The 26,197-nt window shown below is 50.0% G+C and overlaps 1 protein-coding gene across 3 annotated transcripts in view; it reads left to right on the top strand.

Moving 5' to 3' along the window:
* Nucleotides 1-24,454, top strand: part of PFDN1 (prefoldin subunit 1) — a 39,016-nt gene extending 14,562 nt beyond the window's left edge. For 2 of the 3 annotated variants that reach the window (XM_069029018.1, XM_069029017.1), the window contains exons 3-4: nucleotides 8,357-8,441; nucleotides 24,291-24,454. In XM_069029018.1, the coding sequence (XP_068885119.1) occupies nucleotides 8,357-8,441; nucleotides 24,291-24,374 (169 nt within the window). In that variant the 3' untranslated portion in view covers nucleotides 24,375-24,454. The remainder of the gene's footprint in view (nucleotides 1-8,356; nucleotides 8,442-24,290) is intronic. The other variant, XM_069029019.1, reaches the window with a different exon arrangement.
* The last annotated feature ends 1,743 nt before the right edge of the window (nucleotides 24,455-26,197 follow it).

Raw genomic sequence — 26,197 nt, 5'->3', positions numbered from 1 at the left:
AGCCTACCAGTCCAGCCTGCTGTTTCCGGGAACCGGGACCAGCTGCCCACCGGTTTGTGAAGCTCCTTTGTTCCATCCTTTCCCGGGATCCCAGGGCATCAGAGCGGCCGCGTGTTCCCCGAGCTCGCTCCGGAGCGCCCCCTGCAGCCGCGGGGGAACCATCGCACCTGCCCTGCTCACCGGGAGCCGCCAGCGATCCCTGCCGGCTGCGAGCGGAACTGCACCCGAGGGGAAATAGCCTGACAGCCGAGAAGGCTGGGACTGGGTTTGTGTTTGCTGTTACTGTCATAGTTGTTGCTGTTTTGTTTGACTAGTTATATATATATATCTATATATATATATAGTAAAGAACTGTTATTCCTATTTCCCACATCTTTGCCTAAAGACCCTTGATTTCAAAATTATAATAACTCAGAGGGAAGGGGTTATCTCTGCCACTCCAAGGGAGGCTCCTGCCTTCCTTAGCAGACACCTGTCTTTCAAACCGAGACACTAATTTAACCCCAGAGTCCAGAAATATCTGTCTATTAGTGTTATGCTTGAATTCTTTCAGCTGTGTAATCTTTTCGTCCACTGCTGTGATGTTTTCTGTAGTGCTTTGATGCTTTGTTGTAGCAGGATTTGGGATGTGCAGAAGCCAAGACTGGTGTTTATCCACAAGCTGAGTCTTCCTCCTCACTTTGCATTTCAAAGGTTTCCTCCTGGGAAAGGCAGAAAGCTTTTTCCTTTTTTCCTTTTCCCCTCTTGCAACTGTGGATGGATTTGCTTCTCAAAAAAGATGGATCCTGATTTTTCTAGTTTTCCTGTACAGGTTCTTAGGGAAGGTCTGCTGTTGAGAAGGGCATAAGTTTGCCTGTCAGAGTATAGCAGTATCTTCATGTCACTTCATTTGCTACTGCAAAGTTCACCTTTCTGATCACAGAATATTTATCAATAAGAAAATAATTAAAATAGAAATGCCTTTAGGATTGATTTACCAGGGTGCTTACACCAGCATTTGCTTGTTCATGTTTTCCTTGGTGCATATTCATGTGGTGTTGTAGTTTTAGTTCTTTTTTTTTGGTTAAGCATTCTTTCATGGGAATTTGTGGGGAATTCTTAAAAATAGAGCAGATTTTAGAAATGGATCTTGACTGCCTATTATTGGAAAAATTGCTTCTGTTTTCTGCTTCTTGCAATTTTCAAATCTGGTACAGCCCAGACTGCAAAAAATCTATTTGAGGTGCATATGTTGGTTGGCATGTTGTAGTCATCTGAGTTCCCTTGGCTTAAAAAAGCCACAGCTCATCATTGCTACATACTAACAAATTATATGAAAACAAAATTAGAAGACAAAACCACTAAATCAGGAATATAGTGAGGAAGAACTACTCGTGGAGATTTCAATTGCATGAACTGCGGTTGTTCTTGCAGTGTTTTCCCACATGGATTTAATCTCAAATGTTATGAATTCCTGTATGATAGAGAGGAGGCATTTGCTTGCTTTTTTTTTTTTAAATTCCATTTATGTCGATTGAGCCTTCAAAAAGAATTTATGATGCTCATTAAAAGCAGACCACAGTACTATTTTATTATTTTGGGTCGTGCTATATTTAATACACACTTAGAGGTATATTCCTGATTTCTTTTTTTAAAGAACCAAACACGAACAATGGTATAAATCTACCATCTAGTTAAGTGTCTGGCAATGCAGAAACTGCTGTTTGCAATCTGTGTTACTATCTTGGCTTGAGGTAATGTAATATGCTGTAGCTGTTGAGAGATGCCCCCCAAAAAAGTGAAAGCTCAATGTAAACACGGCCTGAAGTGCAGCCCAGGCACCTCTGCAGGGCTGGACGCGTTGGGCCAGCCCGTGCCAAGGTTTGAGGAAGCAAACGGCGTGGAATTCTTTGTTCAATTCCTTTAGCTCCTTAGAGTAAATAGGTTTATGGCTTACAAACGTTCATCTGAGTAAAAGTTACCCTTGTTGGGGCCTACGTAAGACAGGGTTTGGCTGGAGTCCAGCGCTGCTAATCCCAGTCTCTGCGTGCTCCGGTGTGCCAGGCTGGCTTTGCACAGCTTGCGCTGCCCTCTGGGGATGTCTCCTGCCCAACCAGCTCCTGGTGCTCATCCACCCCTCCGAGGGTAGCAGTAAAATGACATGTGAACTATGAACTGCTGCTCCTTGGAATGCATTCATGTATAATCCTCCCAACATAAGCTGCGGGATTTGTTTTGCTTTAAGGTATGCGGGGGGAATAGTTAGGGTCAGCTATATCGAGGTGACCCGGTGAGATGACTGACCACTAAAATAAATGCAAACATAGGAAAAGCTTCAACTCATCTGTTCAAACTCCATCTGTTCTGAACCAGCTCTAGTTAAGGCATATGATCTGTTGATTGGAAATTCAAAATCAGGCTGAAAAAATGTGAAACCCTTAGACATGAAGGGTGGCAGCACAAGCTATAATTAGTGATGATTTTTCTTGTTTTTTTTAATATTGTTTCCTTGTCTTGTTTGGAACTAGGTAATTCATCTAGGGTGACTAAAACTGGAATTTGGAGGGGTATAAGTTGTGCCTGGTGTGAAATGCATAGAGAATCATTTACAGAAGCACCAGCAAATCCTGGGAGAGTAGATTGGGACTACTGGGTGCTGGCAATTCTGCACAGCTGGCTCTGGTTCAATCAAGCTAGATTGCTTGGGATCAGCTCCTTGGAAGCCTTTCTTCCATTGGCTTTGAACAGTACTTAAAATGCAGTAATCTCCTACTGAGTCTGCTCAAAGCTTGAGCAGCAGTGCAAGTTCAGAATTAAAAAGCATCTTTAAATAGATAAGGGCATGACTGGTCTTAGCCAAACTTTTCTCACGGAGTGGTCTAATGCGAGCACTTGGTTTCAAGGAGCAGGACATTCCATGTAAACACTGCTGTGATATACCACAACATGTTAGGTTGTTTAGAAATACAGTAAACATTAAAATAATGTTACGGCTTTGGGCAAAGTTGGTTGTTTTCTTTTCAGTTTTTGTAGAGAGTTTCCCAAATAGAGTGAGAACCATGTAGCTGAAGTTACAGTGACTCTTTGTGTGAGCTGGGAGCCAGGTGAATGGACTTACAGATCTGTCATTCATCATTATTCTGGCAAAATAACACTGGACATATGTACCTGTAAAATTGTCTCTCTCTGGAATTAGGCAGAGAGCTGTATACCCATCTTGGCAGGGGAAAAGCTGAGGCTTCCCCTGCTACCCTGTGCCAATTCTTGCAGGGATCCATGTGGAGCCAAGTAGGAAGAGCTTCTTTGCAGGGTGGCTATTAGAGGGTCCTGTGGCCTTTGTGGGGCTCCTTCCCTCCTGGTTTTAATACTTGAACACAAGCAGCCTCTTGCACAGGCAAGCCGGGCATAAGAAACCCTGGGACCGTGTTTCCTAGCTCCAAAGGCAGAAGAGAGGCTGCTCATGCCCAGGACAGCTGCCTGCCATGGAAAGCTCCAGCTGTAGTTAGTTGCAGTTGCAAGTAATTGAAAGTAGGGATTCTTCATGGAAAACCTGAACTATGAGCATCACTGTGACTCCACCTTTAATAGCTTTAATGACTTGTATGTCATAATGAAGAGTGGCGTGTGCTGAACAAACATCTCCATAACCTCATTCATTAAGAGGCGAATCTTTCAGTATCTAATATTATGTCTCAAAGTCAAGTAAACAGTACATTTTGGTGCAAACAGGCTGAGTTATGGAATTACTTACACTGGATGATCATCGCTTTGTGGGTGTGTATGTGTGACAAAGGAGCAGACAGATGATGAAGTGGGCAGCACCTGCTGACCTGACAAGAGTCTGAAGGCCATTTGGGCCAGAGCATCAGGGAGTGCAATATAAACACTGATCAAATGAAAATTATAATAGAACATTAGAATTGTGAAGGGGTAAGAGATCCCTTCAGAAAGAAACAAGCAATGAGCCTCGGAGAGTGTATATAAACCACTTTCTCTGCCCTAGGGAAACAAAATTCCTGATGTGGAGCTAGCAAAGGGAGGAAAATAGAAACAAGTGGGAATATTTAGAGTGAGGTTTCTCTTTCAGTTCCCTTGTGCTCTATTTTTGCTGTTGTATTGCACTTGAGAACCATCAGTCACTGGGAGGCTGAGCAAGTAGGTGCAGTCGATTGGCAACCACTTGGCTCTGCTCCGTGGAGCTGTTCTTGTTGGCAGCCCAGGTTTGGCTGAACACTGCTGTACTCAGGACCCCCCTCCTTTGCAGCTTTCATTTCTAATTTTCTTTGTTTTGTTTTGAGTTTTCACCATTATCTATGGACACTGGAAAAATCATTAGCAAGTCCTGCTCTATTTTTACTAACCATTCCCTTTGAAATGGGTGGCCAGGTGAGATGGGGTAAACTTGTCCATTCTGACCCAGATATTTCTGGTGTTACTTTAACAACAGTGAAAAAGTTCCTGTGTGAAGAGGTGATTGTTAGTAAGCTTTATAATTGCCACTGTGGTGCTGAACATGTTTCTGAATCACTGTTTCATGTCTGATAGTGTAGGTGTCATGTTTGACAGGTCTATTAGTGTGTGCTGTGACGCTTCCCTGAGAGAAGGCGGAAACGGGCGAGCTCTCGTATCTGGGAGAAGACTTCTGTGGATTAGCAGTACCTAAACTCCATCCCAGCTCAACACACAAACTCTGGGAGCTTGGAGCCTCCCTTGGGCTCCAGCAGAGTTGTGAAAGCAGCTCTTGGGTCAGTATTAGCTGTGTTGCCTGCTGGGCTCCGCACCACTGAGCAGAAAGGAGCTCCTCGGCTTGGTGACTCTCATGTGGGGCCAGCTCTCAGCTGGTGGTGAACCTCCAGGCACTGAATTAAGTTAGTGTGTTTGAAAGGCTTCACAAACTCACTCAGGGAAGAACTAAGTTGTCAGAATGTACCGTGCTTTTCATGAGCTTGAAAATCTGTACATAAATAACTACATCTAACTGAAACCAGGCAGCAGAATGACACTGCCCTATTTCTCCATCTTGGTGAGGGAAAAAAACTAAAAATCATCAAGTTGATGTATTACTTAGGGTAATTGGAAAAATGAAATTCAGATTAAATTTAAATTTGGGTTTATTACAAGTGCCCTGCAGCACTTCTTACATAATGAGCCGAGCAAACTTCTGCTTTTTCCAAGTGCTGCCATAAACCACATTATTTCCTTAGGTAAAATCTTTGGCCAAGATCTCCATAATCTGGGTACCCCAGACTAGACGCTAAAAAACTGATGAGTTTTTCGAGTCCTGCTTGTGTTGGAAAGTGAAGCCACAGATTTAAATAATTAACTGTGGATGTGGATTTATAGTTCAGCTTTCAAAGACCTGGCCTTTGGCAGCTTCCAGGGCAGCACCTGTGCACTTGAGGCTGAGAGCTCCGTGGTCACACGGCGGGGAACTCAAACGGGTGGCTTTAAGCAGCACTGGTGAAGACCTGCAGGATGCTGCTGGCCAAGGCAGGGACATCTGATCTTCTTCTGAGCAAGTTTGTGAACGGACACAGGTTCCAGCCCACTGTTTTATAGCGGGCAAATTCGGGGTGGTTGTATTTGTGCCCAGCTGCCCGCATAAGTCTCGTCAGTGCTAATTTCAGCCATCCAATTTTAATTTGCTGTCGCATGTCTGCCAGAGCATTGCAGGAGGGTGGGAGGGAGGATATTTTCCCTGATGACTGCTGTTGACATTTGCAGAATAAAAGTGAAGTCAGCCGGTTGTTTGTTGGAGGTTTTGGTGCCTGTAGCAGTTCCGAGCCAGCCGGGATCGCCCAGTGCCTGTCACCCAGCAGGGACCTTCCCAGCTGCAGCATGGGGAAAATTGCTCAAACTGTGTTGGTGTTGAACTTTGTTTTTTAGACCAGGGACGTCAGGGAAACCAAAATGATCAATCTTCCTGTACAATTTGGGGAAGCAAATGAGAAGGGATTGTATTCTTCTTTGCTGCCCCCACAAAAAAAGGAAATAATTCAGGAAACGTTCACATACACAGGCAGGCTCAGGGAAGCAGTGACGTAGGAAGGGACTGATGGCTTTGTGTACAGAAGGCATCTTGCAGCTTTGCTTTTCACTAATGGCAGCTACTGCAGAAGCAAGGCAAAATTTGAGCCTACAGGGGGTGTGTGTGAAAGCTGATTTTTTATTCTGGTGTTGTAGGCCTGAGGTAAGAGCATCAAAATGATGTGTTTGCTGGTGGTCCTGAAAAGTACCTCTTCTCTGGCTGGATCCAGGCTCTGTATCTAAAAGCAATGAAAATAACTTCTCTTTCCTAGAAGGGTGGTGTTGAACTTAATTTTCACAAAATCACCTGTGTTGTTATTTCAGCAGTCTGGTGTATGGCAGGACCCCAAGCCATCACCACTGCGTGCAGGTCAATGGTGGGGACACCTCCCAAGGGGAAGGGGGGGATTGAGGGGACAAAGAGAGTCTGAGTGAGCTGTGTTGGTAAGAACAGGAGCAGATAGAGAGCAAAGATGATGCCAGCATAAGCAGGAGCCAAGAGTGGGAAAAAAATGAGAGAGATTTGAGAAAATTGCAACATGAAAGATGTAGCGGAAGTTCCTGTGGAGAAGAGGAGGTGAAGCGGAACAGGGAAAGAAGTGGGAGGAGGAGGAGGTGGCGCTTCTATGTGCAGTTAATAGCAGCCCCAAAGAGAGTTTTAATTGGAAACCTATTATAATTACCCACGGTTTTCCTCCCATGCGTTTCAGGAATGCGTGTGGCAGGTAGTGTTCCTTTTGGCTGGGTTTCTGATGCAGAGGGCACTGGGTTTCCAGCCAAGTGGCAGATCCGTGTTTGTGTTTACCAGGCTCTGAGCAAACGCGTTAATAATGTCATTTGTCGTGGGAGATGACTCTGCAAACTGAATTCAGGTTTTTCTGTAGCAGACGGGGAATGCACTCTGATTCTGCCCTGTCTAAAGCTGCTCATTTTAACTGTTGAAGTATGAGCTGTTGTCACCTGGCAGGAAGACATTGACCCTAGTTGGTGCTAGAGGAGACCTTGAACTCATTGGTATGACCCACGGAGGCTCCTTCTAAATCCCCTGGGGGACTTTCTAAGTAGGGAAGGGGATGAATCTGCAGCTTGTACATTCTTAATGTCTGGAAGGATGAAAAACAGCCATGCAGGGTTCCTAAAATTCGTTTGAACTTAGTTGTCCTTTACCTCTTTGTGGGATGCCAGTGCCACGTGCTGGAGAGCTGCTTTGAATGCTGGTGCTCCTTCAGGGGCTTCTCTGAGCAAGGCAGGCACCTTTCTGCTTGTTGGCAAGCAGGACTCAGATGTTATGGATGCATTTTTCAAATCCCTTTGGCAACTGAAAACAGAACAAGTGGAAACCAGTGGCCACAATTTCAGTTAAAAGCAGCCACTTCCCACTCCACAGAAGAACCCTTTGGCTGGTGAAAGTGTAGAAATTTGGAGGTCAGTGAGAGGTTGGGTTAAAGCTAAGGCTTGAGAAGTGGGAGCTGTGAAAATTCCATAGCTTCTGCTGGAAGCACTGTCTCTGTTTTGTCAAATCACAGAAGGGTGTGGGTTCTTCACAGACCATCTGGTTCCACCTCCTGCCATGGCAGGGACACCTTCCACTAGACCAGGTTGCTCCAAGCCGTGTCCAACCTGGCCTTGGACACTTCCAGGGATGGGGCAGCCACAGCTTCTCTGGGCACCCTGTGCCAGGTCCTCCCCACCCTCAGTGTAAAACATTTCTTCTCTATGTCCAACTGAACCGTGGCCTGTTGCAGTTTAAAACTGTTGTCCCTTGCCTGTCACCACAGATCCTGGTAAAATCTCTCTTTCTGTCTTTCATATAAGCCCCTTTTATGCATTGAAAAGGTGCAGTAAAGTCTCCCTGGAGCCTGTTCTTCTCCAGGGTGTACAACCCCAACTCCCTCAGCCTTTTCCTGTGGAAAGCTTTGGTTTTATTGTGCGGGTTTGTTTACCTTGTGAGCACTAAACCCTTAATAAACAGCTCTTACCCGTCAAGAGTCTTCCTTGACTACATGCCATCAACTGATTTAAATCCCTTTGAAGGGAAGGTGCTGACAGACTCCCCTTGCTGGCTGTGTGCCAGAACTGCTTCCAGATCATTCAAGGACGCTGAATGATAGAGGGAGATCTCTGTGTGTCCATGTTCATCCTCCCAGAGCATAGGTGAGGCTGGTGAGCCTTTGGGACCAGCCTGGTGGGCTCTGGGAGCTGTCAGAGCAATTTCTGCCATCTCTGTCCAGAGCATGGGAGTGAGGATGAACACTTAGCAGAGGTGGCTCTAGTTTAACTTGGTGTGCAGCTGGGGAGCACTAGTGTAAAAAGCATCCAAAGTTTTCTGTCTCTTCTTTTTCACTTGTAGGTTTATTCTTCAGCCTAAAGGAGTGATTCATAATCAGCTCTTAGAAAAACAGAGAATAGCCGAAGAGAAAATTAAGGAGTTAGAGGTAAGTTTTTGGCAAGTAATGATGATGAAAGTAGAACATTAAAGGTCAATAAGATGCTGTTCGCTACATCTCTTGTTTTTATCTGGTACTTTTCATGCTGAAGGACTGTAACTAGGTGAAACAGCCTGTTACAAGTAACCTACAAGTAACTCAAGGCACTTGGTTCCTTTCCTAGCTCTACAAACCAGTAGGGATTGATTGTTCGCTCTGTGCCCTGGTATGAAAAGTGGGAGTGAGGGATTCAGATGAGATTGGTAAGAGCAAGGTCTAAAACAAGCAAAAGGATGTTTGTGTGGTTATTTGCAGCAGATAAGTGATGTAAAACTTTGCCAGTGCTTTGGGTATTTAAAGGTTACACTGGCTCAGAACAATTGCACAAATTCATGGAAGAGAAATCCATCGAGAATTACCAAATATGTAGAAATGGCATCCTGCTCAGGAAGTTCCTGAGCTAAAAATGTCTGGAGGGTGGGAAAGTATGAAGAGGAAGTACCATATAGGCCTGCCCTGTCCTTACACTCTGCCCTAAGCATCTGCTTGGGGCTGCTGTTGAAGAGCCGATCTGTGGGGAGATGGGACTTTGTTTTGACAATGTGGTCAGAGCACTTCTGTGTTCTTGTGTTTATCTGGTTGGAGTATTCAAGGCAGAGAAGGATATCTAGGAAATAAAAAATAGTGTCTGCGCAAGTCCCAGTGTTCAAACAGGCTATCTGGTGAATCTTGACTATCTTCTTGTGGCTGCGTGTACAGCTTACAGTTCTTCTGAGAAGAAGTGCAAAATGTACTTTTCCAAGGCTGTTAGTGTGGTTTTTTTATAATGCTCCTAAAATATCATTAATAAAAACCCCTGTTTCTTGGTCTTTGGGGAATGACAGAGAAAGCAAAGACCAAGTTGTGTCAAGCTGCTTTTCCCATCTGTTATTGTTTTGGAGAAAGTGATGTGGAGACCAAATAAGTAGGGACAAGCAGGAATAGGAAGTCTGTGTTCAAACCCACTCAGATCTGTGCAGTTCTGTCTCTGTTATCTCCTACTTACACTAAAGCAGAAGCTGAGTCTGGATTTTTTTTTTTAATCCCTTCTTAAAACTCATCCTGCCTGAGGAGCTGTGGAGCAAGCCCAACCCCAGATGTTGTGTTGCCTGGAGCGTTGTCTGTGCCAGACACTAAGAGGGTTTGTGTTTCTGCCCACGAGGACTCTTTCTGCACAGGTCAACAAGTGCTCAGTGGACAGGCTGTGTATCTAAGGGGGTGTGCAGGCAAGGCACAGTCATTTTTATGGTTATGTGATAAAAGCAATTGTATCCTTGCTCCTTTGGAGCCATCCCAGATGCCAGTGGCTTTGTGCAAAGACAGCCCTGCAACTGGGGTTGGAGGACTTCATGGCAGCACCTCTGGGTTTGGAAGCAGGTGGAATGTGGCTGGCAGCACCTCTGGGTTTGGAAGCAGGTGGAATGTGGCTGGCAGCCTGTTTATAAACTGCCCCTGGGGTCCCTCCCTGCCAGCTCCAGCAGGCTGTGGTCAGCTTCTTGGCTACTGTGCCCTTCAGCTGTGCCATCTGGGTTTCTTCCTGTTCCTGGTGGGGAATTATCTTACCTCCTGAACTTCCCGGTCGCTGAGTTCAGCAGAATGGATGGAATTTCCCACAAATTATAACCTCTGTTGTTCTTGCACAAAGCCTCAGAACTGACTGCTTCACAAATGTGTTTTTCTGCTTCGTAGCTCCCTGTTGCTGAATCTCTGGTTATGGTCATTGAGTTGAAGTTTCCAGCAATAGCAACTGTCTCAAAAGGTGGTTGGAGTGGACAGGTGGTTCCCAGATGGGCTGGTTTTTCTTTTTAATCATGAATAGTAGGGCTCAGATTGCCAACACATTCAAAAGTTTGTTTTAAGTGAACATTCAAGTCCATCTTTTAACTGATCTCCTTCCAGTTGGCTGTGGCAGTTTTTTGAAGAGGGTTTTCCTTAGGCCTGGGATTCCCCATGGAAGAGGACAAACACTTTAGCTGACAACTGGGGGAAACTGAGATTTCAGGGGAAATACCTGAGTCCAACTCAGAGAGCACTTATCACAGGAGCAGGGGATTTTGCTGTCCTGAAAACAAGTTGTGACCGAAGCAGGAAAGAATGTGAAACTTTGTGACCTTGTGCTTCCACTGCTTCGTTGTAAAATAAATATCAAACCAAGAAAGGTTAAACATCCCTCCATTCATTATTAAAACTGGAAGGGTTTTAAAGCTTAGGTTTATATTTTACATTGTTAACTACCTTATGACTTACATTTCTCACTTTGCACAGCTGAATCAGGCTGGTCAGAGCAATCCCCCAGTGCCCTATGGTATGGCTGATCTCATAACACATGTAGCTGAGCTTGAGGCAATTGTGCTTTGCTATGATGACATTATTGCCAAGGGTTGTGAAATGTGTATTTTTTGATACATGCCTGAATCTGAGATAGGCTCTCCCCTCTACCTTGGTGCTGTTTGCAGAGGAGCACAGCACAGAGGGCTGGGTTCAATGCTGAGCTCTTCTGGAAATCCATCCAGCTGCGTAGCAAGGAGATCTCCAGCTGTCTGTTCCTGAAAATGTGTCTTTAACTTGCTCCAGAGGTGTGAGCTGGTTTTGCTGATATTCACAGCTGCCAGTGAACTTTGAAAACCCTGAGGAGTTTTGTGCCTTTTCTCCCTCTGACACTCTCCACTGCAGTATGTGACTGTAGTCATTCCCTTTCCCTCGCTTCCCTCGCATGGGTGTCTCCACTGTTGAAGCAGTGCATTGTATTTTTCAAGGCAGCATCACAAAATTGATGGGATGCTGCTGGTTTGGGCCTCCTTGCTGCTCACCACATGACAAAGCAGCAAGGACAGCCAGAGCTGTCCTTGTAAAGGGCTGGGAAAATAAGGCTCATCTGGAACAGGCATTATGCTTGGTGAGAGGAACTGTGTTCTGAAAGCACCAAGGGGTCTGGGTGTGCATGAGGGGGCAGTTAGTTATTCTGCAGAAGTATCTGAAGAAAACCAAAGGCAGCTTTACCCTGCTTGTTAAAGCTGTGTATGGCCGTGAATATATCTAAGTATATATATTGAATCATAGAATGGTTTGGCTTGGAAGGGGCCTTAAAGATCATCTCACTCCACCCCCCTGGCTTGGGTAGGGACACCTTCCACTAGACCAGGATGCTCCAGGTATGGGGCAGCTACAGCTTCTCTGGGCAACCTGTGCCAGGGCCTCATCATCCTTGTGGTAAAGAATTTCTTAATAATTTCCCATGTAAATTTCTCCTCTTTCAATTTGAACCCATTGTTCCTTGTCCTGTCACTCCAGTTCCTGGTGAAGAGTATCTCTCTGGCTTCCCTTCAGGTCCTGGAAGGTGCTATGAGGTTTGCACACAACCTTCTCGTCTCCAGGCTGAACAGCCCCACTGTTCTCAGCCTGTCGACTTCATACACACCTGTGTGGCATTCTGAACTTCACAACTTCTATCTAATCCTTTGGAATCCAAACAGACTGCCCAGGCTTGCTGGCACAATAGCTGTGCCTGCTGACAGGCTGTGCCAACAGGGCTTACCCAAACCTCCAGAGATTGGTGCCATGTGCTTCCTCACACACTGGCATGGGACACGTCCTGCTTAGCAGGAGCCATTGGATTTTTCCAGTCCTGATACTATCAAATTCTTGTTGTGTTTCACGGTGCAAGGGGTATGTGTTAAATCTATTTTGAAAGCATTCTAAAGGGATGAGCACAGACTCTTTTTAGCTCAGCAATGTTTGTGCAGTATTAGGAGAAAAACCAAGTAATGTTTTTCTTCCCTTGTTTTTAAGGAAACATGATATGTGAGGGGTGGAACAATGCTTTGTTTCAGGAAATGTTATCCGTTTCCATTGTAGGGCTAGATGGATTCTGTTTTTAAATGTGGCATTTTAAAAAGAACAAACTCTATGATGTTATAAAGACATGGAAAATTGATTCTTCATTAGGGGTGGAGAAAGTGATTATCACTGTGTGCTTTCTCTGATAATATCTGATAGTCCCCTTCTCTCCTGCTATATTCAGCTTGTTTAGTTGTCAGGCGTTGTCAGACTAAATTGCTAAAAATAACAAATAAGGGGGAGGCTCTGCTGGGCAGCTCCGTCTGCTGTGTGCCACTGAATTTAGCTCCTTCGGGAAAAGGGCAAAAGCAACCTGCAGCTTTCTGGTTGAATTGGATTTTGGTTTTAAACTCTGACCACAACATAGCTGTGTGCTTGTTTCCCAGGCAATTCTTTCACATGCCTGTGGGAGACTGAAAGTTTACTGCTGCAGAGATAAAGGGTTGGTTGGTTTTTTTCTCTGGCTGCCTGGAGTAGAAAATATAATCAAGACAGCTGTACCTAAAGGCTTGATTTCTAATTCAGAAATCCTTCATGCGATCCCTAAATTGGATTGGATTGGATCCATGTCCAATTTCCCTATTCCACACAGAAAATGTCTTTGCTCTCCTTCCTGGTGAAGGAAGGAACACTGTGATCTCAAACACCACTGTGCTCCATGTTTAAAGCCTCAGGTGATGTTTGCAAAGTGACAAATTTCGTGAAGTTACAAAGTGACTGCACTGAAATGCTTCAAGGTGACCACCGACTTCTTCCCCAGTGTTGCCTGAGCACAATCTTGCTCGTGCTGCGGCTTCCATTTCTCTCATCTTTTTCTGGGAGCTTTAAAATGGCTTTGCTGCAGCCCTGAGGCGCAGTGGTGGTGGCCCTGCCGTGATGAGTCGGCTCTGACACTTGCCACAACAGTGTTTTCTTCCCCTGTGGGAACAGAGATTTCTGCAGGTGAGGTGTGGCTGGGGAGAAGCGCTGAAGCCTGGGGCAGGTATGGCTGGGATGGACCTGCTCGGTGTGGCCTCGGCTCCGACGTGCTCCGGTGGCAGCTCTCCTTCATTTTGTACTGAAACCCTCAGCATGGAGGCCAGTTCTGTGGGTGGCTTTAACGATGTGAAAACAAGCCTCTTGAGATTTGTGGTTCTCTTTGCAGACCACGAAGCGTCCATCAGAAGGTAGCAATTGTTAAGCTGTTCCCAAGTTAGACCAATTTCTTCCAGGGATTTACAGCGCAGAAGTTCTCATCGCATGGTTTGCTTGGGGTAGGCCAGTGCCCAGGAATGTGTGCTGGGCTCTTTAACTAAACAGGGGGAAATAAGGAATGCTCCTGTTTGCTTTGGAGAGGGGAAGCCTCAAGAATAACCCTCTGTGCATTAACCTGGAGCAGATTCTACTTTGGATGAGGGTGCTGTTCCCTCATTCCGTTGCTGGCGTGTGCGCACGTACCGGGGGCAGGATTTTAAACACACGTTGTCACTGAAGTTGCCCCTTGTTTCCCCGTGTGTGCATAGGCAAGGTCAGTCCCTCTGCTTGCTGTAGAGGGAGGCAGGACACCTAACGTGGCAACAGGTGGAGTATGGAAGTGAATTTACTGTGTAGGATTAGTATTTGGGCTTGCATGGACGTTTTAGGAGGAAGCTATGGGATCTCCACAAATAATGGATGTTAGCATGAAGATGAACTGCAGAGCCTCATCAGACCCTCAGTGGGGACCAGGCCAGGCAATACCCAGCATCTTGCATGGCTTTGTGTGTCTGAGGCAGCTGTGGGTGTCTGGGCAGGTCCTTCTGGACACAGACATTTGGACTTGGTGGTGTTCCTGGGAAATGTGTTTCATCTTGACTCTCTTGGCTGGTGTCATCCCGTGTCTTAGTCTGTGCCCTCACTGAGGGTTGCTGCTGTGTTTCAGGCTGCAAGGCTGGAGGCTTAGCTTGCTTTTTGAGGGCATGGGTGGTCCAGCTGCCTGCCTGTCAGCTGCAGAGCATCCACAGGCACTCCCATGGGAGAGCAGAGTGCAGCCTGCATGGGCAGAGCTGTTACCAACGGTCTTCCCTCCATGAGAGCCTTGTTTTGAAGAAGGGAGTAGCCAAAGCTCATTTTTTTCCCCCTATAGGTCTGGCTGTCTTACAGGGAGGAGAATCTGTGTTCTCATTCCTGATTTTTGAAATGACTTTGAGCAATTAGAAAAATAGGCTTTAAAATGACAAAATTTTGAGGAGGTTGAGAGTGTAATGGTCACAGAGCTAATGCTATCAGCACAAAATCCTGCTTTGTGGAAAGGCCTCCTCACATTGGACTGGGGCCACACAATTTAAGGTAAATACTGGAGGAATTGGGGCATAGCTAATGCTTCTCTAATTCTTTCTGTTCCCTAAACTGACTCTGCTGATGGTTACAGGAAGAACAGGCCTTCACAGCTGTGAGGAATCATTCACTTCACTTGCTTTTTAATGTTTAAAGCCTCAAGGTCTGTCTTGTTTGTCAAAAATGTGGGTGGCAAAAGGATTGTATTCTTACAGCTGAACTTCATGGGTGTTTCTCTGTTATGTGACTGTCACCTTTCATTGCAGACAGATGGAAATCAGCTGTGTGCAGCTAGCACCTTGCAGCTTTTAAAGGCAACAAGTGCTCCTCAGTATCTGCAGGGAAGGAGGTGGATCTGTTTAAAAGCTGGCTCTTAGTCCTATGTTAGATTTGTTAGATAAAGATCAAATAACAGTATGTTCTGCTTTGAAAATTGTGTAAGAAGCTTGTCATGTGTTAAATAGTGCACAAGTCACTGGTTGCAAAACATGATGTTGGAATCTTAGAGGCACAGGGAGAAGAAATTCTCACATTTCAAAGGGGAAAGGGGATTCCCAGCTCTCTGGAGGGGTCATCCACCACCTTAGGCCTGGGATCGCTTATAAAAACTGGTGTCTCACCACGTTTTTGTGAAGAATGCTTGTGGGTGATGCTGATTTGAGTGGAATGACGTATTTATATCATCACATGTGTGTGGGTATGGAGTGGCAAGGCTGGATCTCTCATTTGGAGCAATCATTCACTGCAACAAGTCTTCAAACTCGCAGGTTTTTGCAAGCAGTTGTTTAATTAGTAATTCTTTGTTAGTCTTCCCTGTACTGCAGACTGCAAAGTAAGCACACAAACGAGCTGAGAGGGCAAAGGCTTTATGAAGGAAGAACTGGAATTTGATGACTTTGCTTTCACTGTTCCTACCTTTATTTTTAGGTGGATAATTGTAGATTTTAAAAGCAAGAGAATAATTAATGTGGGGGTTGTTTGCTTCCTTTTAAGTCCTTTAGAGGCTAGTTATAGATATGCTTTCAAAATAAATGCATCTCAGAACTTCTTTTAGTTTTTTTGGGGGGAGGGGGGATTACTCTTGATTAAAAAAAACCCAACAACCTAACAGAGAAAACTTTTCAAGCAACTCTTGCTGGTACACTCACATTCCTCTGTAATTCAAAGGAAAGTGAAACACATTATATATTAATAAAAACCCACTTCTGCTGCTGTGTCTAAATGGTTTTGTCCATCCAGGAGCCTACATTTAGTCATCTGAGCCTGAAAACATTGCTTGTTTCCTCTGATTAGCATTAGGCTGCCTTTATGGTTACACTGAAATCATTTTAACACCAAGTTGGTTGATAAGTCTGTCGTTTTAGAGCAGGGTCTGATTCATTGTCAAAGCTCTCCTTTGTGCTTATGGCTGCAGAAGTATCCAAAGCAACGAGCTGAGCTGGATGCGGGTCCCTCTCCAAATTCCTCCTTGCATGAGTAATAATTAGTCACAAACCCAGCACTGCTGTCCTTGCCTTAGTCACCAGGCCCCTGCAGTGGCTCCTGGCTGGCCTTTGTGCCAAGCAGCTCTGGGGAGGGGGATTATCTGTGCCCGATAAACCTCCATCCTGCTTCCATCTCCTCCTCCATCTCGCCTGGGGAGAACAGGAAACGATTATTTGGAAAGCGTGCTCCTGCCTGTTGGAGCCCTGACCCAGCCCTGAGTCAGCTTTACAAAGCCACACCTTGCTCCCAGGTATGCGGGGCAGCCCTCACGTCACGCTTCCTGCTGTCCCCACTGCCGGGGTCACCCCCTGCTCCATCCCTAATGCCTTGGTGGTGGGCATGTGGCTGCTCTGAGTTCAGGGCTGTCTGAACGGGGTGGGGAGGGGGGGATGCTGCCTAACTGGGCGATGACATCATCTTTTTGTTGCTGATTTGTCTTTGAAATTTATGGAAATGATTTTTCTTTTTAAGTGGCCTTGTTTGGCCAGGACTGCAAGAGCTGAAAGGTGTGGTGTGGTTTTGCAAAAGTCCTACTGCCAGGAGGAATCCCGATGAGCCACACCAGCTCTGTGGGACCACAGAAACTGAGGCACTGGGTTAGGGAACTTACCACATGTTGCAAGAGGCAGTTTGGTGAGGGACGCTTCCGCTGAAACAGAACGTGGGGGTTTTCAGAATCTCTGTGAGTTTCCCCTCCCCAAGTTCTCTGTTCGACCTGATTCATAACCCTGGTTAGGGTGCAGTATCTGACCTGGAGCAATGTACTCCTGGAAACTGCTCTACATGGGGAATTGTGCCAAGAAGGGGTGTCCCTAAAGGAATCCTTTGGGTTGATAATACATTTCTGCTGCCACCTACTGAAAGGTTCCTATCGACTTGCTTTTGTAGTAGTTCACATCAGGCTGGGGTGCAGGAGTTCACTGGAATAATCCGTCATTTCCCAGTCACAAAGAGGAACTGTCTCCATCTCTGCTGGAAGTGCTGCCCTGTGGCTCAGTGGGTCTGCAAAGTGCTGCTGCCACGGGGCTGGGGTTGGGCAGAAAGGCTGGCAGGCAGGCTGGCTTTCTGCCCCTTGCCTTGCCCCTTCTTCTCTTGAAGGTACCAAGTATGGAAGTTAATGGGGGCTTTTCCAACTAAGCTTTTTCAGAGTATGTTCCTCAGGGTTTCGTGGTGCTTCAGTAATGATGGGGGAAGCCCTGCTGGTTGTGCTGTGGTAGGATCAGTTCATGATGATGGTGGATTTGCACCAACAGTTCTTTAGGCAGGTGCTTTTAAGGATTCTCCTGAGTTGGCAAATGTAGCTGTGTGCTTGATGTTTTCCCTTCTACACTCTAACCCAGGTAGTTCTGAAGTGACTGTGGGTCCCCGTTACTTTGTGGAAGGAAGAGATGAGGTAAAACAGAAGAGTCTGAATCATCACTTCTCTTAGGTATATGGCATCATGCTTCTGTCAGCAGCTGTCGTCAGAAAGCAGCTGGGCTCCCTTCCTATTCCAGGTCATTCACTCTTGAGCAAACTCTGGGCAACTTCCTGAGGCAGTAACTCTGCTTGGAAAGTCTTGAAGTGTATCTAAATATTTGGTGGTTGCTGTAGAGTGGTAATTCCCAATGTGTACATGTGCCACGGTGTTGAACTGGGTGAGGACCAATGCTGGGTGGACCCACCAGGGCGTAGGGCTGCCTGCAGACCTACCCCACCCCATTGCTGGTGTCCACTATTTCAGCTTCTCCTGGAGCAGGAGCAGCTGGGTGCTGTTCAGCAGGTCTGCCTCCTTCCTGTTTAGGGGTTCCAAGTGGAATCCCGTTAAACAGAGCACATGTCCCCAGCACATCATCTTCTGTGGGCTTAGTCTGACCCAAATGTTTGCCTTGCCCAGGGTGTGTGTGCTGGGGCTCGGAGCGCTGTTCTCCACAGGGACTTTGGGCACTGCCAAGCCCTGAACAGCAGCAGTGCCCCAAGAGTGAGGGCAGCTCGGGCTGCTGCTGCCTGGCCCCCAGTACCTGGGCAGCACAGTTTGCTGTCCTCCCAGGGAAGATCCTTCTCCAGCCAACCATGTGCTTCCAACTCTAGCTCAGGATCTGCTGATTGCTTTCCCACAGAGCCCTCAGGGAATTCCAAAAATGGTTTGAGTTAACTTTGGGGGATACAGAAGCTCTTGGCTAGCCGCAGGTTTACTGAGGTGGTGTCACAAGATGAGTTGTCTCAGGGCTCCTCTTTGAGGCACTGCATCGTGCCTGAAGACTGCAGCGTTCCTCAACAGAAGCCTTCTGAGTGTGAGAGTGGGATGCCAGAATCCGGTGGCTGGTAGCCAAGCAGGCTGAGAGCCATGGGAAGGGAGGGATTCTCTGGGAAGGGACCTGCCAGCTTGTTTTGTCTTCACAAGCTAGGTGTAAAACAAGTTCATAGAAAAACAGTTTAAACAACAAAAAAAGGGAGAAAAAAGAACAGGCTGAAATAAATAGGCATGTCCCAATACTAGATGCTTAAATTTCCATGGAAACATTTTTTTTTGGGCTTAAGGAAATCTGTGTTTGCAGGTCAGAGGTTGAAGCTTGCTTTCACTTGCAGAGGTGACGTGAGAGAAGTGGAATTTGAAGAGCAAAAGTCGATAAACCATGACTTGACACAGGAAACTCACCTGTGAGTGGGAGGCTATGGCAGCATGGATGGGCAGGGCTGCCGTGTCTGTTCCCTCTGGGAGCACAGGGCTGTTTGGGCTCTTGGAGTGGAGCGAGAATGCTGTGCCCTGTTCCACTGAACCACCGGCTCGAGCCAAGGCCCTGCCACACACGGGGCTGGCGGCGGCCGACCCGCTCTCCCTGAAGGCAGAGGCGTCTGAATCACAGTGCTGGGAGGAAGACAGTGCTTTGATCATCAAAAGCTCATCCAAGAGGAGCTGATTAATAGTTTTTTCTTTCTGTGGAATCTGTGGATGCTGGCTCTTTAATCTGCCAGGAATGCCAGGTCCGGGTGCGTCATATTGAGAAGCACCGGCCTCTCCAGCAGCGTGATGCAATGGGAGCGGAGGTGGGAGGCTGGAGCAGGAGGTGACTTCCCTCCGTGTCAAAAGGCCATGGGCCACTTCTGTTAACCACAGCTCCTTTTCTTCTTCAGGGTGTGAGCTGTAATTGTATTTGCATTCAATCTAGTCTTTCCACAGCTGCTGCCAAAAGCAAACAGCGCAGAGCTGGTCAGGGAGCAGGCGCTGCTCATGATGGGGAGTGAAGGGCAAGGGAGAGCCGAGGAGCAGGGTGGTGGCAGGGGCGAGTCCTACGACGTTGTTTGGCTGCAGCCACCCGTGCCAGGGCACAGGCTGGCCACGCCAGCACGCCTTGGTCAGGAGCGTGCACGGCGAGGGCTGGCTCGTGGTGCTGCCCGCACAGCCCCTGGCTGGGGCCGGCCAAGCTGGTGCTTCCAGGAGCCTGCGCTTCCTACGCCAGCAAAACACAGGGGCAGCTGGGGCTGGTGGAACCCCCCAAGAGCCATTGCCTGCTCTCCCCAAAGCCATTGCCTGCAGCCCCCCACAGGTGTGCGTCCCACCAGGCCCATTGTGTGTCAGCGCCCTGCCCTCCCTTCTCCTTGCAGGCAAGGCTGGGGCTGGTGGTGCCTTCCCTGCCAGGCTGGGCGGCTTTGTCTGCGGAGCTGTCAGCTGTACAGCCACCCTCCCTCCTGGGAAGGGTTCCTGGGAGATGGATGTGATTGTCTGTCAGATGGGGCTGCGTGAGTGGTCAGTCCCATTTTTGGCTGCAGTTCTGATGACGTGGCACAGGGTGTTTTTAGTCCATGTAGCTGTACCGAACCACACTCAAGTTCGCCCCTTGCCCCACACACGTATTTCAGGAAGGCTGCAGGAAGCCTTGGAGTGGAGAAGGCTCCTGAGAGCTGGCAGGGGAGAATATGGGCCAGGTTGGTGACCCATCTATGCTCAGGGGTAGAAGAGGTGCAAAGTTTCTGAGCTCCCCCAGGATGTGCTGGGAGGCCCAGCTGGTGGGTTTGGCTCTGCTGCCCAAGGAGGGATCTTGCCCTCCATCCTGGTGCCAGACAGCTATTAGCATGGCAATTCTGTTCCCAGAAAGCAGATTTCGGTGAGAACACTTCCTTTGGGGCTAGTTTTGAGACAGATCATCAGGGCTGTGGTTTGTCTCGTTCCCAAGTGCTGCAGCCCTTCCTGCCTGGGGAAGGAACTGTTGTTGGGAGTGGTATTAGCTTAAAGGAATTAGGAAACTGCAGGCTGGGAGGCATTGACTGCACTGGCTTTTAGGGGGCATCCTCTGTGGGTTTGCACCCTGTCAGTGTTCTGCAGATGGCCCAGACCTCGCTGGGCTGTGGCAGCGGCCGTGTGTTGGTTTTGTGTCCCAGTGCAGGTGGCAGAGCACTTTCTGTGTGGTTCAGAAGGGGGATCAGGGGGCTGTCACTGCAGAGGAGAGAGTGGATGAGAACTGGTGGGTGGCCTGTGGCAGGAAGAAGTGAGGATGCAAGAGCCTGTCCTGGGCTGGAGCAGGTCAGCTGGCTCCGTTTTGGAATGCGTGTGAAGCGTGCTGTCCACCTGGAACCGTGTGGCTGCAAATCCTGCTACCTTCCCACGTGCCCTCTTCCATGCAGCCTCCAGCTCCCCTTCCTTGCTCTGTGGGGGAGAAGCTTCTCCAGCACTGATGGGACCTGCAGCCCTGGGTCATCCCTCCCTGTGTGAGTGAACTGTGCCTGGGTCATGGGAACGCACTGACCTTTCTCCGGGAGTGGCGGGGGCTGGCAGGGCCTGGCGCTGTTGGTCAGAGGCTGTTCCTCTGAAATAAGTTTCAGTAACACCCCACAAGAGAGTTTTGTAAAATAATTTTCTAGCAAGTGGCTGTGGGAGTTGTGAACCAGGAGGGGGAACTGGCCCCTTGCTGTGGTTGGAGCCCTTGACTGACACCAGCTGCTTCCTGTCGTGCCCTCCAGGTTTCCTTGCCCTGCCTTGCCACACTCCTGGCGAGACTGCAGGGGGACAGCAGCACGCCAGGTCACTGCTGTGGAGCCTGGCCCTGCTTGTCAGCCGGAAGCTGGGGCTTTTCTGGGAGCTCAGTGTCATGTGGCAACTTCCCCCTGATGCCTTCTCAAAGCCAGTCTCCTTTCTCTGTTCTTCCCTGGAGCTCTGTGGCTCAGGCAGTGGCATCTGGGGCCAGTTTGGGCACCCACCTTACCTGTCCAGAGGCCCACAGGAGCTGGGGGAGGGTGGGGGCAGTTTAGGGCACTGGTGTGGCGAGTGAGTAGGAGCTCTGGGCCAGCAGCTCACAGGTCATGCAGCCACCAAAGCCAGTGGTGCAGGGCCAGTGTGCTGCCATGTCCCCTTGGGCTGCTGCCATGTCCCCTCGGGCTCCAGACTGGTGAGCGCTGGAGCTACAGCTGTAGAAGTGAAACCAGAGGCTTCAGAGAGCAGTGGCCCTCTTTGGTTTCACGAGGGACTGAAACCAGCAGCACAGTTTTGGCATTGCCCTGGGAATTCCCACAGGCTGCACTTGCCATGGCACAGGTAGCAGAGGATGATCACCTGCAGCAGCAAACACATTTTCCCAGGGAAATGCATCAGCTCAGCGGGTGCTGAGGTGAAGCCCAGCAGCCACAGGCTGGCTCAAACCAGGGGCTCAGAGGACACAGGGTTAACTAGGGCTGTGAGTGCAAATGGAAGCTGTGAGTTGGAAGCTGGAGGTGGGGTTTGGGGTGCAGGGTGGCGTTCAGGGAACAGACACCACCAGCCTGGCAGGTCTGGCTGGACCGGAACAGCCTCCAGCATGACTTCAGAGCTGCGCTGCCGTGTCTCTGGGCCCTGCTGTGAGTAGGCAGAGCGTGTGTCAGCTGCTCACTCGCCGCTGCTCCCCGGCAGAGACAGAGTTTCCTGTCTAGACCCCAGTAATCGCAGCGAGGAGGGGTTTGCACGCAGGCTCCCGCTCCTTCTCCAGTGATTACCGAAGCAGAAGCCGGGCTGCAGTTCTCCCTGCCTGGGGAAGAAACACCTCGCTTCTGCCACGTGTCTTGGAAAATGTGGCGCCCGTCTGCTCCTCGCTTGCTCATGATCCGGGCTGTGGGCTGGAGTGGGAGCCAGCCCCTGTGCTGGCTCCGGCACTGCCCGGCTGCAGGACAGCTCAGGGAGTCTGCAGCCCCCCAGCTGCGGGTGCAGGGCTCCCCTTGATGCTCGAAGGATGCTCCTGGAGCCCAGGGATGGGACTCCCTGGAAACTGCTTCTGGGAGGGAGTACTGGGAGCAGCACAGATTCTTGTGCTTCAAAAATTAGGTGACCAAGGAGAGTGAGGGAAAGAAAAATTCCCTGAATCCTGCCCTGCCTGGGGCTGCAGGTGCTGCCTAAGTGCAGAAATGGCATTAAACCCAGGCCCTTTGCATGGGGAGGGCAGAGCATGTCACTGTGCAGGGTGGGCAGTGTGGGTCCACGTGGGTGCTCCTCTGCTGCATCAAGGTCCCTTGTCCTCATGGAAGTGGGGCCAGCAAGGCTTCCCAATGGGATGTCTGAAATTCCGCTGGAAGGAACATGGAGCCATGGCTGCAGCCTGCCAGCTCCTGGGCTCTCCCAGTCCTGCTGGGCAGCCTGCTTGTGGAGAGCTGCTCTCTGGAAGTCTCTCCTGCTGCCCGGTGGGAGCAGGAGATGGGGCCAGGGGAGAGGACAGGAGGGCAGGACCATTTCATGCACTAATTTAGTGGTGTTCAAAAAAACTTTAGTAAAAAATGACCCCCCAGAAGTCAGCTCTACTGCTGCCACTCTCCTCTGGTCAGCAGAGCGAGGTGAAGCTCAGAGCCACGCGGGGTTTTTGGGCCTGTCTCCTCTTGCTGGCCTCAGACTCAGTTCCCTATGTGTGAAATCCCTCGACGTCTGTGCGGGCAGCGTGGGGACAGCGCGGCGGTGACAGAGCCCTGCTCCTGTGTCACTGAGTCACTGGCACTGGGAACCTGTGGCTGCTCTTCTTCTCCCTGTGGTTTCCTCAAAAGCAGTTCCTGTAAGCGAAAGGGACCCCACGTGCCTGGGGATCACAGAGAGGGACAAGGAACCCTGAGCCATAACCCTGGCCCTGGCTGTCATGAGCAGCCTTTAGTATTTAAATACAAACCCTTCAGCCTTTAGAAGCAGAGCTGGGAGCGATGTCCCCATGGCATGGGCATTGCAGCTGAGTGAGCAGCTGTGCCACAGCAAGGGGACAGAGGGGCAGTGGTGGCAGCAGCACTGCTCCATGGGCTAATGGATTTTCAGCATTACAGGACTCCAGTCCCACGGGCTCACGGAAGTCAGGGCGAGGCTCTCAGGGCAGCATCAGCCGTTCTTGCCCTTCACCTGGCCTTGGGCTGCTGGGTGGGCTTTGGGGGCCACTGCTGCTGAGCTGGGCTCCTGGCACTGGAGAGGTGACTGGCAGAGCCTCTGGCAGGATGCTCTGGGATGAGGCCTGGACTCCTGGAAGTTAATAACAATCCTGCCAGTGCTCACTGGTAGCTGGCATGGCCCAGAGCAGGGCTCTACATGGGCAGCACGGGAGCCTGTGCTCACAGCAAGGCCAGAGGAGACTGTTGTGTCTGTTGTTTGGAAACCCAGAGAAAATAGTCCAAAGAGCCAAGCACTGATTTTTCCAGCCACAGAGGAGCACCCAGACTAGCAGGAAAAAACACTGCATGCTGAATTCCTATCTTGGGATGCACATCTTGGGGCTGCTTCCCTGCCAAGCCCAGTCTAATTACAGATGATTAAGGAAACACGTATTTGGTGATGATGCCAGGGAATTTCTGATAGAAAGGAGGATATAGGGTTAGAAAATGGCCCAGCTAGGAAAAAGAACCTTTTGTGCCCAAGGAGAGGGTTTTGCTGTTTCCATCAGGAGGCCTTGGCATCTCAGTCCCTCTCTAGGCTGCAAGAGTTATAGGATCTGATTTGATTTCCTTCCTTGCTGAGGTAGATGGCTCCCAGTTTTTGCAGTGCTGGTGTTGCAACAGCCCCGGCAGCTCTGAGGTTTCAGGGGGGGAACAAAATTCAGTCTGTGTAAACATGAACCTGCCCCTGTGCCTCTGGGAATGTGTAACTGCTGTCCCCACATGGGACACCTGCAGCCTGGTGGGTGCCCCAGCCAGCACCCACAGCTCTGCCTGGGCAGGTTTGGGCCCTGGTACCCAGGTGTGTGCTGGCAGGGCTGGGGGGGGGATCCTGATTTTCCTCTGGTTTCTGCCTTGCAGCAGAAGAAGTCGTACCTGGAGCGGAGCGTGAAGGAAGCAGAGGACAATATCCGGGAGATGCTGATGGCCCGCAGGGCGCAGTAGTGGCACCCCTGGGTGCTCTGGGCTGATCCCCATTGCCTGACCCCCCCACTCCACCTCAATAAAACACTGTGTGGCACACAGCTCCTGTCTCTGGCTGCTCTCCCTGCATGGGTGTGATGGAGAGATGGGGTGGTGGGAGGAGTTGGGGTGAGGGGCCTGCAGGAAATCGTGCTTCCCTGGAGTAGCTGTACCCTCATCCAGTGGACACCCACTGCCTGCTGCCTGGTGTGGGCACTGGGGAAGGTCCTGCTACGGAGTGGTGGTGCGGGAAGAGGGAGGTGGGCAGGGCTGGCACAGGCACAAACACCACCAGGGCATGGACACAGCCATGAGCACAGGCACAGCCATGGGCACGGGAACGGGCTCTGGCCCAGCCAGCCCGCGCCAGGAGGTCATTCCCGCTGCCCCAGGTCATTCCTGCTGTTCCGGGCCGTTCCCTCTGTCCCGCTCCGTTCCCGCTGATTCCGGCCAATTCCTGCTGATCCCGGATAATTCCCGCTGCTCCCGGTCCATTCCCCTGTCCCGAGCCGTTCCCGCTGATCCCACTCCACTCCCCTATCCCGCTCCATTCCCTGTCCCGCCCCATTCCCGCTGATCCCGCTCCGTTCCCGCTGATCCCGCTCCATTCCCGCCGATCCCTCTCCATTCCCGCTGATCCCGCTCCATTCCCTGTCCCGCTCCATTCCCGCTGATCCCGCTCCATTCCCTGTCCCGCTCCATTCCCTGTCCCGCTCCGTTCCCGCTGCTCCCACTCCATTCCCGCTGATCCCGCTCCATTCCCGCTGATCCTGCTCCGTTCCCTGTCCCGCTCCATTCCCTGTCCCGCTCCATTCCCGCTGCTCCCGCTCCATTCCCTGTCCCGCTCGGTTCCCGCTTTCCCGGCGGTGCGCGGCCGGACACCGCCACCGTGTGGCCCTTTTGGGCAGCGCACCGGCCCGGCCTCCCAGCGCCTTCCAGAGGCTCCCGGGATCTTGGAGCTGGGAGTTTTCCAGGTCCCGTTGCCGACCCCCCGGGCTGTCATCCCATCGGCACACGGGGGCTGTCACACTCTGGGCTGGCCCTTCGCTTCCCCAGGCTCCCAAGCCGTGTCACCTGGCTCACCACACACGGCCCCAGCTGCAGCCGCTGTCCCACAGACACGGGGCTGTGGCTGCTCCGCCCCGGCAGGGCCATGGGCACAGGGCAGTCACACGCTCCACTTCCTTCCCCCCACCAAGGAGGGCGAGCCAGGAACTCTGCTCCTGATTCCTTACAGCTGTCAAGGAGGTGCAGTGACAGGGAAGGTGACAGTGCCCATTCCCAGGGCAGGGACCCCTAGGAACCAGGACACAGACCCGAGCTTATGGCTGCAGAGGGGCAGCCCCCAGAAGAAGACTCCTGGGGAGAGGGGATTGCAACCCCAGACACATCAGCTTGCCCCAGACCAGAGCCCCAAACTGCACTGCTGAGCCCAGAGTGGAGCTGTACAGAGCACCTGGGCTGCACAACTAAGGGACAGCGAGTGCCGTGCCCTTTGCAGACAGAGCTGAGATCCCTGGGTGATCTCCAGGCAGTGCCACACAATGCCAGTGTGTGTCAGGACACCAGGGTCAGCTTTGCTCCCAAGGCTGGGGGAGCAGCAGGGTGGGACACATCCCCCATGGAACCAGCAGCAGGTTTTCCCCACTTTCCTGCAGAGTAAAGCTTTTTATCCCTTTTCTGGCCAGGCGTGCCATGGAACAGCTTCAGCTCTAAATCCTCAGCACTAGATTAATCCATGGCTTGTCTCTTCTTACCCATTAATTTACCTCCTGCAACCCTTGGCTCTGCAGCATGGGCTGAGG

This window comes from Aphelocoma coerulescens, chromosome 13 (genome assembly GCF_041296385.1).
Source record: "Aphelocoma coerulescens isolate FSJ_1873_10779 chromosome 13, UR_Acoe_1.0, whole genome shotgun sequence".
Classification (NCBI taxonomy): Eukaryota; Metazoa; Chordata; class Aves; order Passeriformes; family Corvidae; genus Aphelocoma; species Aphelocoma coerulescens.
The sequence above is the reverse complement of the archived record's forward strand: the minus strand, read 5'-3'. Positions and strand labels throughout refer to the sequence as shown.